At 43.9% G+C, this 19,007-nt stretch overlaps 1 protein-coding gene across 2 annotated transcripts in view; it reads left to right on the top strand.

Annotated features, from left to right (window-relative positions):
• Nucleotides 1-1,385: 1,385 nt before the first annotated feature.
• The window catches only part of plpp3 (phospholipid phosphatase 3), a 36,544-nt gene continuing 18,922 nt past the window's right edge, over nt 1,386-19,007 (top strand). The window contains exons 1-2 of one of the 2 annotated variants that reach the window (XM_035414717.1): nt 1,386-1,524; nt 18,573-18,727. In XM_035414717.1, the coding sequence (XP_035270608.1) occupies nt 1,386-1,524; nt 18,573-18,727 (294 nt within the window). The remainder of the gene's footprint in view (nt 1,525-18,572; nt 18,728-19,007) is intronic. The other variant, XM_035414716.1, reaches the window with a different exon arrangement.

The following is a 19,007-nucleotide window of genomic DNA, read 5'->3' as shown; positions in this document are numbered from 1 at the left end:
CTACCAGAAATGACTCAGTATTAATTAGCCAATAATGCTACTCTAATGCATGCAATTCATACTGTATCACTGTCATACCACAATCAGTTTCGTTAAAATTTAGTTCGTTGTATAGGTTATCACCCATTCTGTCATTTTCATTTGCTTTCATCTGCAATCATATGCATATTAAAAAATAACTTTAAATGAAATGTTGTTCTTATTTTAACATAGTTTATATATTTTTGAGTCGGTCTGTGCATGTGCGCTTACAGTAGCCTACCTGATTTGTATATTTCGTTTTAATCGCTGATATCGAATTGAAAACCGTTTGATTGGTGTTATTGTTTTGTCAGTCTGTTTTTAGCGAGTAATTCGGAAAAAAGCTTTGAAAGACGCTTGAACACTAGATGGCAGAAAATATGCAATGATCACAAACTAATGCGTTCTATATATATATATATATAGGCTTATATTGTATATTTTTTTAATTGTTTGACCGTTGTACTTTTTTCAGTGCACGTTCCATGACACTTGTGTCGTTTCCTTGTTCCTACTGTAGCCTTGTAAATTCAAACAAACAAACAGGTTCATAAATTATTTTATTTTAAACCAAAAAAGAGGTTGAGGCATGTTGTGTCAGAAATAATTGCAGAAATTACGCAAAATTGCGTTTGTATTGACAAGTTTTCAAAATGTAATTTAAATTCTGAATAATATGATTTTGTTACTTGAGTCTTCAAGTTTCTTCAGCAAAATGTGTACGATTACACCCTTCCCTGTGTTCGCCGCCGTCTGTTTGTGGCGCTAAAATCATTCTACCAAAAATGGCCACTTGGAGCACTAAAGACCTATTCTTGGTCATCTTTTTGGAAAAGTTTCTCGTCGAATATATGGCGGTAATTACTTGTAGCGTAAACCTCGAGGAAGGGGGCTGAGCCTGGTAGACTGCACAGTGTTACTTTAAGCGGTAGGAGGAGGAGGAGGAGGAGGAGGACAAGGATTCATAAAACAGGAGTTGGTCAGCAAGGACTCAGAGCGCGACGTTCAGTCCAAACCATTGAACGGAACAGCGTTACATTGAATTCCCATTAATTCCAAGAGATATAACCAAAACGGTTCCTTTTTTTAAAACGAAGACTGCAGTTCGAAGAGTTCATTTAGGCATCTTTACTGGGCCACGTTTATCTAGAGTAGGAAAATACTGCTACATAAAGTAAGGGGTCAAAAGGGATATTGCATCGATCCACTGCTGATCAAACTTTGCAGGACTTTTCTTCCCCCGAGTCGTAAGGGAAGTTTTCCCCTTATTGCATGACCCTTTTTGTTTAAACTATTCTGTTGCTTCTTTGATTTCTTCGTTTGTCTGGTCTTGGATTTTAAAGAAAATAGGAAGAGGTTATCAAATGCAAAACTACATGTATGAGAAGGCAATGGCACCAGAGTCCAGAAACGGAGGAAGCGCAACGTTAAATAACAACAACGGCATAGACAACAGCAAGAGGAAATTCCTGATCTGTCTCGATGTCGTCTGTTTACTTCTAGGTAAGTTGTAGTGTTGCCAAGTCGCTTTATTTAATTACACGATAGAAATTAATGGGGATGTTGACGCCAGGCTTAGCCCTACAACTGTAAAGAGATGACCGCTGGTCATACACATGTCACTGGCCATAGCCTACTGACTGGAGTTTGTCTTAAAATTATAGTCAAACACAAATTAAGATGTAAAAAAATAGGCTACAAAGTGAACAAACAGTATACATATTCTTAACACTCGTTGTAAAACTAGGCTAGAAGAATTACTTTGTAGCCTGTATTTACAATTTCATGTTTTGCATTGCGATTTTACATTCCCATACAACCTTGTCAGGAATACTTCAGTGCACTGTAACAGCTGTAGTGGTAGTTTTTGTTTACCCGCGAGTCTGAGGCTCAGTTTTAAAACAAAGTGCATTTTCCGTTCTTATCTGCTTTTAACAGAAGTAGTCTACTCGCACCGTTATTTTTTTTCTTATCGTAATGCCTGTCCCACCATCCCGGCATTTTGTCAACGGGACAATGGCTACACAACTGAAGTTTGAAAGTGTAGCTTTGATAAAACCAATCACACGACTCTGTTTCGTCGTAAATTTTCGAATAGGCTACTGATGGCACCAAAAATAACTTCGGCATACAGTAGGCTATATCAGTATGCAGCGGGAGTGACCAGGGATAGCCAAATCGTTGTTGAGAGTCAAACCTCTACGCTGTTGACATTTTTTTTAAAATTGATGTAGGAACCTGGTCAGCCAAACTTTTACATTTAATAGCTTATGTCCCTTACTCGGGACAGCAGCAAAACATTTTTTTACGTTGTGTCTGTCAAGTTTACAGCTTCAGTTATGCTTTGCTCTCGTCGTGCTTATTTTCGTTATGGGCTCTAAAAAGCATTTATTGCAGAGAGCATCCCCCGACTAATGCTCTGTAGGCTACTCTTATGGCCACTCTGCCATAAACAATTAGAATACACATTTATTCTACTAGCCTATATGAGTAGCAAACATATTTCATGAGACGTAGAGCCTATTATTCGGATTTTTTATTTTATTTTTTTGGAGCTAGGCGTTTACACTTCTTTTTAATGCCAACAGGTCTATTAATTAATGATTGTTATAATCATTAAGATGGGACCATTGTGGCAAGAAATAAATGGGTTTCATTGTTGTTCTTATAGCGTACACTTTTTTTTATGTCTAAATCCTTAGAATATGCATTTATAATAACATTGGAAAACTTGAAAAGCCATGAAGAAAATGAACCATTCGGTGACCGTTTTGATGTGGTTAGTGTTTCCAGGGTCGAGGCTGTGATTACCGCAGAGCATTACTGGGGATATAAGGGTGGCGATGGCTTGCATTGCTTGGTCCTGTGTCTGCAAGTCATCAGAGGTGAAGTTTTGGCTCCCTGGAGCTCTCCTCCCCAGTTCTGGCTGTCAAGAAAGCAAGGGATAAAGAGAATCCAGCCAGCATTACACGTTACATTATTTCAAAAACATTTTACAAGGGCTTTCAGCTAGCCAGACTCTCTGAAGCACTTTGTCGTGATATCATATCAAGGCTCCCAATCTGAAAAAGTGGTTATCTCCTGGCTCTCCCTGGTTTTGGGCAAGGGGTTGCTTGGAATAATTGTTTAAACATGTGGTTTAATGCAAGGCTAACGTCTCCAAATATGGACAGTGTTTCACCTAAAATTTCAACCTTCAAAGCAATAAACTGAATTTCTGTGTGACCTGATTAGTTTTTTGCACTTTTGACCGCTGGATGTTTGCAGGCGAGGTTGAGGACATGCTGAAAACATTGAGTGATGTGTGTTTTGAGGTTAAACATGCCCTAGAGTATTAATTGATATTCAAATAGCTTATATGTGGAGAAAACTATCAGATATGTAAGCAGTATAAGAAAGGCATGCAGTATCTTTGGGCTTTTATTTCTGTCAGACTAGAGTATATAAATAAATAAAACGAAGCAGTGCATCTGGAGTGGACTCTGAGTGTGTTTGTGTGCGTGGGTTATTAGAAACAGACGTATCTTTATTTTTTTGTTCGCTTAAGTGCAAAAGTTCTTAACACACATGGGTTGGATTCCCTTCAAAACCAACTTCCTTCCCCTCAGAAATCCAGCTGACTTTTTTTGTGCATCAAACAGAGAAGGCAAACAAATGTGTTCTTTTGTAATGCAAAAAGCTGAGTGGCTGGTCTGTCTTGTGGTGTTTGATGGTGAAAGAAAGATACACTGGGGATTTAGAGAAAGAAAGCTAAGTTGTGAGCAACATGAGGATATTTTATTTCATTTCTGGAAAGCACAATATAACTTTTCATAAGTCTGAGGTTTCGTCCGTCTCCTCTGTTTCCCCATGCTCTGATTTTTATGGATGCACTTGCATCACTGTCTGTTCGCCTTCCCAAGGGGTTTGTGCTGTGCCACTTTTGGTCAAATTATTTTTTTGTTTTAGAAACGTTTTTTGGTCTTCACACAGACCACTATCGTGACCACACAACATCATGTCTGTACTATTGTACATTCAAGACCAGAGACAGAGAGAGAGTCTTTATATTTTCAATGTTTCACATTATTCATAAGTATTCTAACACAATACCAAATGTGTAGAACACCGTTCATAATTTCCGCATCTGAGAGGGTAATTTAATTGGGTCAAGTCAAACAGATAATGGACAATAGACAGAGACCACTGAGCATGTCGGTGTGCTGGTAGCTCTCTGTTGAACTGATTTGTATTGATAATGCATTTTCAGTCTGTTCCAGCAAGCAGCCCTTTGGTGGAGTGTTGGTGCAGAGGGTTGCTTGCATTCTTGTGTTTGCATTTCTGCCTGTAGGCACGTTCCATTCTAAAGTATGTGCACTGCTTCAAATGACCAGGTTACACTGGGACCACTTTGGCCCCAGATTAAGTTGTATTTGGTCACAGTTTGAAGTCTAGCACTGACCATGTGTCATTTTTAATTGAAGCTTGTTTGAGGAACATAGTTTTTAAAGGGGACCTCCAGGCAAAGTAAGTTCAAGCTGGCTTGGGTCCTGGTCTCAGAAATTAAATTATCACCTAGTGTCAGATGTGGGTGTTTGTTGCAAAAAGATCACCACCCAGATTGAGTAACACAAGGCTTTTAAAAGAAGATGTGCCTTTTCAGATGGCCGGGTGCTATTGTCACATATCCTTTGTGTCTTTTTTGTAGAATGGTGAAGGAATTTAGAGCTCGATAATGATCATATGATCTCCAGCCTCAAAACCCCCCCTGCAATACTTTGAAATAAGTCATGGAATTTAAAGCTCATTAAAATACATAGGTCAATATTGAAATATATATGGTCTCTGGCACAGTACATTTGTTTTCCAATTTTCTTCTAGTTATAATGCAGCCTTCTTGCCTTCTTTTCTTAATTTCTGGTGTACATAATGAGGATACAGCATACACAATTATTACATACATTTCTAGGATGCTTTTGAAAGTGGCTGTTAATGCAGGTGTTGGCAGTTCATGTTTTTATATAGCCTATATATTGCTAGTTGGAATAAATAGTGCCTACAATATTTCTGTGGGAGTTGTGTCTTCATGCATTTTAAGGACTTTTAAAGGTATGCCAGGATGGCATGTGTCAAATGGCAGTGTGCCTACTCCATTAAATACTTTGGCTTTAGCCCTTACCTCTTGAACTGCCTTCACTTGGCCTGTTCTATAAATATTTTCCAGAATTTCTTGCATTCTTCATTGGCAAAGTGAGCAGAGAACTCTATTGAAGTGCCATCTGGTATAATTTTGGAAGTGTGTGTGTGTGTGTGTGTTGAGGAATTCAGGAAAGGGTGGGAAAAGGTAGTCTGGGTTGGCTTAGGTGTGGCAAAGTGTGCTGTGAAATGCAATACTTTCCAGCCCATTTCCATGGAGTTCACTTACAATTACTGAGTAATTGCTGAGACCCTTGAAGCTCAGCACATTTTCATGAAGGAATTCAAACGGCTCTGAGCAGTTAAGTCAGATTCTTCTCGCACTCATTTGTCACCATCTTATTGTTTTCCGGCAGGGTACTGGATTGATAAGCAACCCCTATGTAAATTAGAGAGATGGCACAGATGTCCTGTCAGTGAGTCCAGTCAAACCCTGGGTGGCTGACTAACCTGTTTTCCCTCACTGTAGTGTGTGTGGTTGTTTACCTTTCTGTTGCTTACAGTTCTTGACAAAAACCGAAGCTGTCACAACCAAATCGGTGTTTATAAGTCTGAAGTATACGCTCCACTTTCATAGTAATTCTATCGTGGATGAAATTGGTGTTTAGCTTTTCTGTGAAAACACTATGTGGTCTGGGATGGGTTGTTGAGGATTTTCCAGAATTTTGGACCCATTTTGTTTTTCCCTTTCTTCAGTACCCACTGGTGTGATTAATATACCAACGATGTTCTTGGTACTCAGCCCCCGAACTGTACAACAAATGAAAAAAGGGGGCATGTTGGGATTCCAGCCTGCACAACCAGCATCGCATTGTACTTTAACTGTGTCTGTCTCTCAGAGTCCTATCTACAGCTTCTTGACTAGATCAGTTTTATGCAGACTCACGTGTAACCTTGGGTTCTGTGTGGACGTGACTCCACAACTGATTGTGCCATGCTGAGAGACTGCTTTTGAGTTTTCCATGGATTGATGCTTGGGAAAGAACGCTGTGGAAAGAGTGTGTGCTTGAGTCTTCTTTCCTGTACGGACCTGAGAATATTACTCATAACCATGTGTGTGTGTGTGTGTCCGTTCATGCATGCTTCCTTTACTCGGGTGACACCATTACATTTTATAAGACTATCCTGGTAGTGTGTCCTTCCTGCGTTGTGCCCACACACAAACGCATTACATAAACAGTTTTTCACTTTAAACGTAGACTGGCTTTTGCGGCTGCTTGCAATATGACTAAATTATATACCCATGAGATTTACAAGGGAGAAGAACTTGTTCTACATAGCAATTAAATTGACGTGTAATGGCCTGGTGTGTTGGTTTTTCTGAGAATTTCGGCTGGCTGCGAGAGTTTGTATGTGCACAATGTCCGCTGTTTGGATATTCTGGAGTAGATGCTAAACAGTTTGAAGCAGGGGTGTGAGGAGAATGTTAATTAGGAGTTATCAAACTTAGGCACGAGAAGGGTCACTTTGTTGATGGGAGGCCCCTTTGTTCGAAGTGGACGGCTTCAATTACCATCTGTTTCATTGTGCTTACGCACTCTCTGATTAGCCACCTAGTCTTTGTGTAGTCAAACTGCAAACAAAAATAAACAAAGCCTAATGAAAAAAAGCCAGGTGTGAAATAACATTTGCATCATAAAAAATAAAAAAAACCCCTCACTTCACTGTTTGTTTTCCCAGTCAGTTTTGGCAAGTGAAAACAATGATACATTTCAGGATTGAACTAAATTGCCTTTTACAGATCTATAGCAGCCATAAACTATTGTGCTAGCAACAGTGGCATTGGATAAACCTGGTTGTTGTGTTGATAACAAAAGGTGTGGGTGGATGTATGCTGTGAAATATGCCAATTTGAACTATTTCCAAAGCAATACAATTTTGAATGTGTTTTTTAAGCACACCTCATTCTTTCATGCATAAAAATATATTGTTATTCAACTTCCTCGATGATGAAATTGGTTGCAGTTTTTTTCTGCATTTATTTATTTTCTTTGGAATGTATCATCAGTGGTTTTCACACAGGCCACCTGTGACATCAGCACCTCTCTGCTGTAGCCCAGGAGTCACTGGTCACTGCATGCATTCTGTGAACTAGAGTACCTGCCTCTCTCTCGCTCTCTCTCTCTCTCTCTCTCTCTGATCTGTGTTATGTGGATTAACCCCACAAAGCCCTGCATTCCTTCTCTAATGAGGCTCGCTCCTTCGGCGAAGCTTCTTTGGCTGTGCTTTATGGCTGCTGTGACACGGCCTCAGCCTGATGCCGATTGGCTGTCCTCTGACTGGCTATTATTAAGAAAGAAGCAGGAGGCAGCGGCTCCATTCTCTTTATTCAGCCGACTCTGACGGACAGTTCCAAGCATGTGCCTGTCGGGGGGGCCTATGCTGCACGCATGGTGCCAGTTCAATAAGTGGAAATGGCCCAAGTGTGTGTTGAAATGGATATTTTACACATTTTAAGTCACGCACAGTCTTGATGAGATAACATGCATATTGTCAGTTATGTGCCAATTGAGTCATCTCCCCTGAGCATTCTGTCCAGCTGATTTGTGTACAGTGGGGTAGCTGAGACCCTGCTCTCTCTCTCTCTCTCTCTCTCTCTCATTGCTTGACTCAGCACACTGTCAATTGGTCCTCTGTCCAGCTCTGTTTGTGTCCCAATGCTGTCATTCTCTGTGCCTTCAACAATGGCTCCCAGAGCGGGAGGGGGGGGGGGGGGGGGGGGGGAGCTCTGCTGTTTGGGAACAATGCCTCCTTTTGATGCGTCACAGGGCTTTTTCGTTTAGCGGGTGTAAATGGGCCTGTGTATCCCGGGCCGCTGGCACTGCCCTGGTGGCCATTGTCACGAGCTGCAAGTGGCCCAGTTCACTCGGCAGTGTTTGAAACCGCAGAATCTCACGCTTTCAAAGATCACATTTCTGCTTCCCAGCCACCCGCTTAAGCCGATGCAAGGAATGCATTGCTTTTCTGGATCATCGGGTAATAGGTTTAGGAGTTATTATTTCTGTAAATAGGACGCCTTCCCTTTGCGTGACGTGATTTGTTTATTCCACGATTCTGCGATTTTTAGTGTCGGAATTTGTTTTTCAAACCTTTGCACGTAGATGTGAGCGGTGGTGAAATTGCTTTAATATCTTTAATGAAATTTTGACCCCTGAAGCCACAGCTCATGTGAGGTCTCTGAGTGTGGTCGATTTGAATTCTTTGTCTTGCTTTTTATGCGTGTCCCAGAGGGCAGTGAAGAGACAGCCGGTCTCTGTGGCTGCATTTTGCAGAGCAGCGTTGCTGGTTCACATTAGCTTAGCAACAAAACAGCAGAGGATTATATTGGCCCGGCGAACAGTTATCTATCAGTATAAAATACTTCGTCTTCACTGTCTGGCTATGTCTGTTCTGTATGTTTGGTGCCAGCAGTTGACCTCTAGTAGTCAGTGTTTGCTTGTCAAAGCTGTGGTTGGAGTGACTTTACCACAAGGAGGAAGTGGTGGGAGCGTTTAGACGGTTGTTTCCCACCTTTTAACTAGGATCAGAGGTGGAACGGGCTAATGCCTCCCCGGCCCCAGAGCTTGCAATTACTGTCCCGTCTCATTGAAGTGTGCCTGACCTGAGAGGGCTGACTGCAAATAGGCACACGTGGCTTATGTATCATTTCAAATAGTTTGCATTGGACCTGTTACGTGATTCTAGCCTGAATAAAACGGGCGACTGTTTTAAAATGCAATTCCTGAACACCTCGGCTCTTTTCCGTAATCTGCTTAACTTCTCGTCGGGCTGTTCGTGATGCACCTTTAAAAGCTTTTCTCCGAGCATCCACCTAATTTAATCAACTTATTTGCTTAAACAGCTGCATGCTTTGGAAAGTGCTAAAACAAGGAACAAATAATAAAAATAGTGATCCAGTTTACATAGTTACAAGACGTGCCACCGTATGAGTTGCATTTCCCAGATAATTTAATGAAGACTGTATTTAGCCATATACAGATACTACACATTTTGAAAAACATGTATTTCATTTGTGGTACTCTGGAAGCATGAAACTGATGCGTAATATGCTAGCTATAAGTGATTGCTCCCCTGTTGATATCGGACTAAAACTGACTATGTGTGATGCTGTCACAGGAGCTATCTTTTCGTAACTTCCTGTTTATTTGTGAAAGTTCGAGTAGGAGATTGCTCCAACCTCATTGTGGAAACAATGCCATGAATGTTTACACCCAGAGTTGCCACAGCCATTTGGGAACTATTGACCCATGTTGGAAGCACCACTCCCAGAGACCAAATCAGTCTTGTTTTTCTTCTTGTTTTGGAATTCTGTGCTTGTACTCTACTCACCTTGTTTTGGAGCTGTGGGAGCTGTGGGTTTTCTAGGCCATAATGACGAGCAGGAAAAAGTCACTGGGAGGTGACCACCTAGCCTCATCTAACCCTGCCCCTTGTCCCAAGCGCTTACTTAACACTGCTCTAAATGGTTCAAGTGGTGGAGTAGGGTAATTTAAATCTGAGGATTCTGATGGCAGCCAGTCATCTCCGGCACTTCTGTCATATGATGTAATTCCATTACTGGACGCTCAGGGATAGTGCTTGTTGAGAGCTCAGCTACATTTTAAAGAAAGGAGGGAGAACTATGTTTATCCATGTTTTCATATGCAAAACATCATTTTAAGTTAGGATAGCAGATGGTGGTTTCCAGAATCCACATACTATTGCAACACTGCTTCACTTCTGGCAATGGTGACTCAGTCAGATAAATAAGTTTGTGTTGCTGAAAATGAGATGTTTTCATGCCAGGAATGAGTTCTGTTTTTTTTTTGTATCACTTACACATGTTGTTATTTGCTCAAGGGTTCATGTAGCCATGTCCAACTTGCACAGCATTTATGTATGGTGATGCAGTAATGTATAACACAATGTGTGCGTTAAAATCTTTTCCCTCTTGTGTGTATGTGTGAAAGTCATTGCTCTCCAGAGTGGACTTTAAATCCACAGGTGTACAGTTTATTGATAATGGACTTTATTTGATCTTTAAATGGGAGTGCTATGCATTCCATAATATTTGTTCTCCAAATCTTCAGCAGAATAATAGCTTTGGTTCCAGCTGTGTTTATGTGCGTCTGTTGCCCTATCCCTTGTACTCTGTGATCTGTCACATGAAAAGGATTTTTTTGCGTGATTATAGTTACTTGTATATCTCATTTCACAAAGGAAAAAGCACCCCTTTTGATTTCCCAGGGAGGCCCAAATGGTTTTTCATTATCGCCCATGTAAACAAACCCAGAAAACAAGATTGAGAGAGGCTGTGAAATGGAGGAACACACACGTTGTGAAGAGATGAGGCGGCCTGTCGGTCTGCCGATTGTTGTGGCTGCCGATGCCGAAGGACCAAAAAAGGGACGGAAGCTTCCTTCGTATTTTAAGCGATGTGTCGGCCTGTGTGTATTCTGAATGGACAGATCCATCTGAATTTTTCAGTCGTGCATTCTGGCAGTCCGGAGTGCCAAGGTCCACTGGGCGGATATTGGCATCGAAGAGCGTTGCTTGCTGGGGGGGCATTGTGGGGGCGTTCTGCTGCAGAAAAGCACGTTTGCCTTACTGTATGGGTAAAAGCATGCGGGCAGGAGAGGGACCGGTTAGGAGCTTGAATTCGGACTGTTCGGTTTTCGGGGAACAGGATGACCAACAAAGGCTGCTTTCAGGCAGGCCGCTGAAAACGTGCGGTCACTCGCGTGGGAGCTGCAGCTACGCATGCACGGCACATGGGTGAACACTGGCATTTCTGTGTACAGTAACTCACATTTGCCAGTGGAAACCGTGCGTTGGTTTGTTTCTTTATTTTGATAGCTGTGTCATGAAAACAAATTAATTTTGAAATTTTTATTTGATATAGGCTACTTTGTGGTCTTCTGTAAAAATTTATAGAGCAAATGTTTCATCCTTCTGGAAAAAATAAAATAAAAATGCAAATTCTTAAATGAGATCTGTAATGTGGGATTATGAGGAGAATGGTTATTGCAGAACCATTTTTGGAGAGTACTGTAGTGTTTACTACAGTAGCACAAATATGGGCGCAGAGATGCCAAGAAAGACTATTTCTTCGGTGTCTACTGCAAAGTGAAGTGCGCAGAACGTCCTATGGGGGCCTGGTGTAAAAAGAGTGGGGCTCCCATTTATTTCTATGAAAAAAAAATTCTCTGAGTAAGCACATGTTTCAGCCCGGCCCTGGCCCCATATCCTGTTTAATGTATTGAGAGAATGAGAAAGGAAGGGATTGGCACTATCCACGGCTTGCTGACATCAGCAGCTTGCATAGACAAAGCTATCTGAAGCGGGGCCTAGCGGCCTGCCCGTGCCAGAGGAGAGCCGGGCCCGGGGAAGGGGCCTGCGGCCGGCCCGTTGGTCAGCTCCCCGAGTGGCGCACGCTCCAGCCAGTCCTGAACCTCACGTCCCTTCCCCCTCTTTACACTACGCCAAACTTTCAAACAATCCTCCCCACCCCCCCCACCAGTATAAAAAAGCATCACAGTTATAGAGCTGCGCAAATGGATTTAATCTTTTGTGACATGTAATACAGCATAGCTGTATGTATTGGGTTAAGCGGGTCAAAGTGTCATGGTGATGGATACTCTCCACAAGGTCTTGATTTCCAAACGTATGAGCGTATGAGAATCAGTGCTTCAAAGGGAAATATCTGAGCATTATGCAGTTGTCTAAGGTTTCAGTACCGGCTTTGGAGGCACAAGGCCTCCATGTTGAGGTCCTTCCATCTGTCTCGTTTTTTTTTAGCACCTACCTGTCACCGGAGTTGTGGCGAAAGGTCAGGCATTCGTCCGTGGTGGAACCTTCCCCGTTTGTGTGTGTGTGTGTGTGTGTGTGTGAGCATGTGCATGTGTGAGTGTGTGCTAAGGTGAGACACTCGTCACGGAGGGGAGGAATTCAGTTGGCCCTTTGTGTTTGTGACCTGTGTCAGGGCCAGGAACGCTTCAGAAATGCCACCCCTGTTTAAAATGGCTGTGACTTCCCAGGAATCTGCACACTGCAGGCACATGCCTGCTACAGTAACGCGTGTGGTGCCAGATTTAAAGATCACCGTTTCCCTCCTTCTAAATATATGCCGGCAGGATGTCACCCTGAAGTGTAATGTATAGCTATGTTCCCTCAAGGTCATCGAGATGAGTTTTCCACCCAGAACACTACATACTCAAACTGTATATTGAACTATATTGCCAGTCCTTCTTTCGATCTCCCTCTCTCCTTCTGTACGTAAGTAATCGTAAAGCAGACACTTTTGTGCTAAAATACAGGCATGTAGCCATCAACAAACATAGCTTCAGTCTCTCCGTTCCTTCACACCCTCCTCCAGAGTCCCATTTTCTCATGTCGGGACGACAGGGTTCTGAGCCTGTCGTGGGTCACATGACGCTCCGACTTGTTCCTCCTCTCCTCGGCGCTACATCCATCCCCAGCACTTGGAGATGTTGACTAATTAATGTACATTTCCCCCACCGCCTTTCCCAGCGGCCAGCTCTCTTTGTCTCAGCCCCTGCTAGCATTGATGGAGTGAACAATACGGCAGGCCGTGCCGGCAGAATTGGCACTTGTCCACCCATTCTCCAGAGAAGCACTCCCACAGCTTATCAGCCCTGGACAGCGGCCCTCTGCTCCAACGCAAAGATTGTTGGTGATAAATGCAATTAATGGACCAGAAACCAAACAAAACAAAGCCCCCTGAAGCAGGGCCCTGGACTTTGGTCTTGGTAATTCACTATTGGCTACCGTTGGGCCACCCCAGGGTGAAAGCAGGTCACATATAGACTCTCGGTTGCAGCATTCTCAGCAGGAGTAGGTATTGCTGGCAGCTGCTTTGAGAATTTGTAAGTATCAGAATTCAAAGGATAAACTTGTTCCCCATTCAGCTGTGTGAAGTCTGCTCTCTCTCCCAAAGCGGTGTGTGAGGACTGAAATGGCAGCGAGGGCTAATCTATACTGGCAAGAAGCATTTAGCACCATTTAGCGGCACTTGCGGCTGGATCCTGCAGCAGCGCGCTTAGAATCGCCCTCTGAATGGGAGCGTGGTGATGAGGACGGCACTGTGGGACTTTCAGAGACCTTTGTTTCTGCTGAAAGGAGAGACGGAGGGAGGGTACACGACACTGTGCCCGGGCTCGCTCTACCCCCTGTTCCCCCTCATCAATCTCGCTGTCAGAAGAATGCCGGAAGGCTGCGATTGGACAGGACATGCGACCCCGTTCTGAGTTCACCCCAGGTGCCACCGTACCCGGTCCCCGCGTCCCAGCTGGTGGTGTACGTGCCGTGGTGGAGTGAGAGCAGTCCCTGCAGCTGCTGCTGCTCTGGGCGGAAAAATGGCAGGCAATGGCATCCCATGCCAGTGAAGCCCTGTCTGCACTCCCCGCGCCCTCCTTCAGAGAGTCCTCCAAGGCCCAGAGCCTGATCCCTGAACCCTGAACCCTGAGCCCAGCGCTCATCTGTCATGGTGCTGTCAGGGCAGGGTGGAGGAGGCACGCGGGGTTAATAGACTGGCGAGGCCAACCTTTCAGTTGCCCTTTTCCCTCCGCCCCATTGTCCCAGGGTTTTTGCTGTTTGTTTTCCTGAGGAGAAAGTGTCACATGGTCACATGCGAGACAAAAAGGATATCCTCAGTTATCCAAGATTAGAATGGCCCCCTTTCTACCTCACTTCCACTTGCGCCATTCACGTTTAATCTGAAAACATTACAATATCATTTGTTGCAGTTGGATGGGGAAGAAGCAGGCAGATTGACCAGGGCTAGAACATGTGCTTTGCCCTCACCTTTACTGTCTGGCTTCAGGGAGTTGAATAGCATATTTGTTGGTTGGTTGAATTAAAGAAACACACACACACACATATGGATGAAAGAACATTTCAGGTGACTTTTCACAGTCATGTGGGGATATTTAATTTATCTTAATTGCCATAAAATTATGTGTATAGTTATAAAGAGGTGCAATTATCACAGAACGTTACCACATTGACATTTTAATTTTACACAATAGCGTAGAGAATTAAATACTATTATATTTCAGTCATTCCCATAAGACTATGGTTCTAGGAATTCTGAAGTAAATTTACGTCATCCATACATCTGCGTTATGTGTTTATGCAAGCCTCGTGTGTTGCAGTACGGATTCTCTGTTGGGGATTGAATATCTCATTCAACGGTGAGATGGCAGGACACAATTTTGAGAGGTCATTCTTGTGGTATCACTACATCTCTTCACCAGGAATTTGTAGCTATTCCTTTAAGGCAGTGCTGTTTTGTGTCAAACGTGACCATGGTGACAGACCTTGAAGGGCTGTTAGTAATCACTCTTTTGTGAAGCGACAATTGGTTTGTTATGGCTTCTTGAAGAAAGGGGTCCATGTGCTCTTTGACAGTGAAAAGCTGTGACTGGGAATGATAAAACTGGGAAGCATGTGAACTGAGCTTGTGCTAGATTTTATTCTACCATTTTATGATTGGTATTACTGCACAGATGAGTGACCCGAGTCTGAGTTTCGCCTGGATAATGAGACAAAGCTGGTTCAGACTCCATGGAGTTTCTGTACACTGTCAGAATACATTAGTATAACCTGATCTCTTACCGTGCAAGCTTGTCCAGTGTAACCCTGGAGCCAGTCAAACCAGCACTCCTAAATAATCTTCGCTCAGACCAGTGAGATGGCCTCGTACCTGACAGGCAGTCAATCCCACCTCCCCTGATGATTGTCATGAAATCACAGGGCTTATGGGGTTTTTTTCCAGTGTCAGAACGGCAATAAAGAAATATATCCAGATCTCGCTCCCCGCCTCTGCCCCATTCCTTGAACCCGTCTTGCCTTCAGATGTACTGAGGCACTGGGGTTCAGCCGAACATCAGAGAAAGTGTATGCATTCCACCGACAGATGGACCCGATAAAGCCGTGCCAAATATGTTCCACGGTTCACGCTTTACACCGTAAGCCTTCGTGGCGCCCTAATCGCCAGCGATGTCTCCCGTTTCTACAGCCAGTGCCCGTTCCACAGACTGGGAAATGCACACACCCAACCCCCCCTCCCCCCCCCCATCCCACGCTCCCGTTTTAGACGGAGGAGAAAAATGTATGTCCGCATCTGATAAGCAAATGAAACAAGATATTGCAGACATTTGCCACCCACTTGTGATTGTTTTGCATGGCTGTAGTTTGAATTCCCGCCCCCCCCCCCCCCCCCCCCCCCCCCCAGTCGGCCCCAGTTTTGTTTCATTATGGTTTAATTGAGCGGCCAGTTTGTAAAGCTCAATGGGCAGATGAACTGTTTATGCAAAGTAAACCCCATGCCCCTGGGAAAGCGAAGCTAACACTTTCCCGCCTCTGCTGGAACACTCGTGGAGTCAAGTCACTTATCCATATTTATTATGATAGTGAAAATTAATGTTTTATTTTAGCGTTACATAAACAACATTTGAGAAGTGTCCATAGAAACAATGTGGAGATAAAGTAAACCGTCTGGTTTTGGCTCCCTAATGGTGGTTATTCTCTTCGGTGGGCCAAAATTTGCAGTTTGTTTTTGACTGGTTTTTCAAATGCTACTAGGGTGCTAGGGTAATTTGAATGTGACCTGTTACTTGTCCTTACCCCCTCTCCTGGCATTGAAGGTGAATAATGGAATCTTTAGTTGTCAATGTATGCTTTGTGTTTCTTTGTCGCAATGCAGGAGTTCCTCTGAATGTGGGTCCATTGAGGTTTTTCTTTCGATTTGGCCTTTTTTTAATTCACTCTGCTCAACAGGCCTTTCTGCATCTGCCCAGCCCAGCTCTTTCTTTGCCTCTCTTAAGGTTTCTGTCTCCTTTCTGCAAATGCTCCCTCATTCCCAAACGTGGGGATGTGACAGCCCCTACTCTCACACACTCCCTCTCCAAAATTAGCATTTGCACGGTTATTTTAATTTTCTCCCTTGGACGTGCATTTGTGGATACATTTTGCGTAAGATTGTGCTTTTTTTTTTTTTTTTTACCATCGGCTCAAAAGATTTTGTTGTTTTCCGCTTTTTTGGTTGGGGGTGGCATTGGGGGAATCTCTGCATACCACACTGCTCTCATGGAGATGGCATGGAGGGCAAAACAATGTTCCCCTGGCATGGCGGAGCCTGTGAGCTGGGGAAGTGGGCACGGACAAGAGAGGCTTTTGTGAACAGGTCGACGCAGTGTGGAAAAGAGGGCCGAGTTCGCCCCCCCCCCCCCCCCCCCCCCCCCCCCCCCGCCCCCACCCCCCCCTGCCACTGGGCTCCTCTTTTTAAAAGCCCATTCAGGCTTTGTTAGGCCGCGCCGCTCTCTCTCTCTTTTGCATGGTGGAACCTGGAATGGCCTCTTTATCCCGGGAGCAGAACAGAAAACCCAAGTCCCGCTCTTCTGCAACCGAGCTTCCCGCTTACATTCTCAGACCGGCTTATAATTTGTTTAAGTTGGTCGCTGAGGGCAAAGCTCCCTCTGGAGCGGTTTTCACATGTGCGGAAAAAAAAAACCCGGGGCTACCCTTTTCAATACCCTTCATTTGCATCATAATCTGCCGATGCAGATCGCGCCGCTGTGAGTGGAATTTCTTATTCGCCGTCTCACGAGCTTCCCAGCTCAAAGCTGTTTGCTCCAGCTCTTTGGAAGTCTCCCCCGTGGGTCGGCTGCAGATGCAATGCCGAAATGGGTCTAAAGTCTGCTGAGACGATCATCTCTTTCTCAGATGAAAATCAGACGGTGTAAAATTACCAAGAGTGGCCTTTTCAGGGGGTGAATTTGAAAGTTAAGGATCTGCAGACCTTCGGCAGAACGAGATTTTGCATTATTCATCGGGGTGCTTAAATGTGACCTTAAATAAACGATGGACCTTGTATGCCTTTTAGGACCTTGCAGGCATTTTCCAGCTGTCCATGACCCTGGCTCCAAATCTCATTGTCATCCCCAACTAAAACAGCCTGTTTTTTTTTTTTTTTACTGGGGAAAAAACACTTGGCATATAGCCCCCCCTCCATTATTAATGCTCCTGGTTTCCGGTCTCTTCTCAGTTCCACTGCTTCAGAGTTCCGGCTTTTATTTTTGCAGGTGTCTGCCCAGTGACGTAGCTGATGCTTAACTAGGGACAACCTCTCTCCAGCTGTTCAAATGGTAGAGAAAAAACGAAAACAGAATATTAATGTCGTATACATCTAAAACAGCACTAATTCTGCTCTCTGCATATTCCACAAAGTTATTATTTTTTTCTGCAGGGTTATCCACTGGTCTCAGAGTCTTGCAATATGGTGTTACAGTTACTCCACGCTGTTTGATAAAGTATTATTTATTTAAAATGAGTCAGTAATAATTATATTATATTTCCTGCTTTTACTGTAGAACAATAAAAGAAATATTATGATATGACTGATGCTAGGAGTGCTTCCAGTTAAACTGTATTTTTATTTACTGTACCTTTCTTAAAATGTAGGTATGGGGGATTTGTGTGAGAAATGTAAATGTTGCCATGGGAACCACACCTTTTAAACTTCCTGTGCAGTTTTTAAGGTGGACCTGCTCTGAGTGTGTCTGGTGTCCTGCCAGTTGCCCTCTGGCACAGTAAACCGTTTCGGACAGAAACGAGAGACCCTTGGCTGCCGCGCTTCAAAGATGGCCCTGTTTATTTTTGAGTGCAAAGCTTGGATCAGGGACCTTGGGCTGTTCACTCAGGTTACCTCTGTTCCTAACCACATGTAATCCCAGGCACCGCCTTCAAAATTCCCCGTGGGAAAAAAAAATACAAAAGTTTGGGTGGCCAGTGGAAATTTAGCTTTGCTTTTCTAGGTAATCACGAGTTTACAATTCTTCAAGGGAGAGATTTGAAGTTCCCCACCACAATTTAAACTCAATGTTTACTTTGGTTTGATTCAGAATCTTTTTGTGTGTGTGTGTGTGTTTTGCTGGAGGTGTGATGAAGCTGTTTTTGATGTGCGCATATTGTCAAATTTTCTGTTTGTCAGATACAGAATAACGTGCCAAACCAAAATTATTTACAAAAGGGTCTCTCAGACTCATTCTTAAAATTTTTCGATGCAAGTCTTTGTTGCAAAAACTGAGTGTAATAGAAGAGTGTGTGCGCTTGTGTCTGTGTTTGTGTGTACATGTTTGTGTGTGTGTTTGTGTGTGGCAGAGGTTAAACAGTTGTAAAAAACAGATGTAATCGATTATTGATTTTTATTTTATCGTACGTTTTTATTATTTTGATGTTTTGAACGACGTACGATCCAAAAGCGTTGAAATGAAAAGCCTTGTAGCTTGTCCAGAGCCCCTGCAGGCCCGTGAGTAGACGGTGCAGGTAGGTACTGCCAGCAGGAGGGCTGACCCCGGTTTTGTCTGTTTGCGCAGTCATGTTGCCCTCCCTCATTCTGCACAAGTCCGCCATCCCGCCCTACCACCGCGGCTTCTACTGCAGCGACGACAGCATCCGCTTCTCTTTTAAGAATAGCACCATCCCCTCCCCGGTGCTGATGGCCGTGGGGCTCATTCTGCCGGTCACCTCTGTAAGTTCTCCACGGTGCAGCCCCCCGGAACATGGGGGGAGCGCAGGGGAACAGGGGTGTTCGTCTGTGTTCCGCTGTCCCCAAAAAACCCATAAAAAAAAAATAAAAAAACTGCAGGGCGCATTCCAAATGGTGACTTGACAATGGGCGCAGTCTGAGGGGGAATCTCAGGTGGTGAAGGGGTCACGGAACCTTAAAGAGCGAACGAGAGATTGAAAAGTGGTTTTGGGGACATGAGGAACCGTGGAGCGGACCGCCCCTGTCCCGCTGTCCCCATGTT

The sequence above is a fragment of the Anguilla anguilla genome, chromosome 4 (assembly GCF_013347855.1).
Source record: "Anguilla anguilla isolate fAngAng1 chromosome 4, fAngAng1.pri, whole genome shotgun sequence".
Classification (NCBI taxonomy): domain Eukaryota; kingdom Metazoa; phylum Chordata; class Actinopteri; order Anguilliformes; family Anguillidae; genus Anguilla; species Anguilla anguilla.
This window is presented reverse-complemented; position numbering and strand designations above follow the sequence as displayed.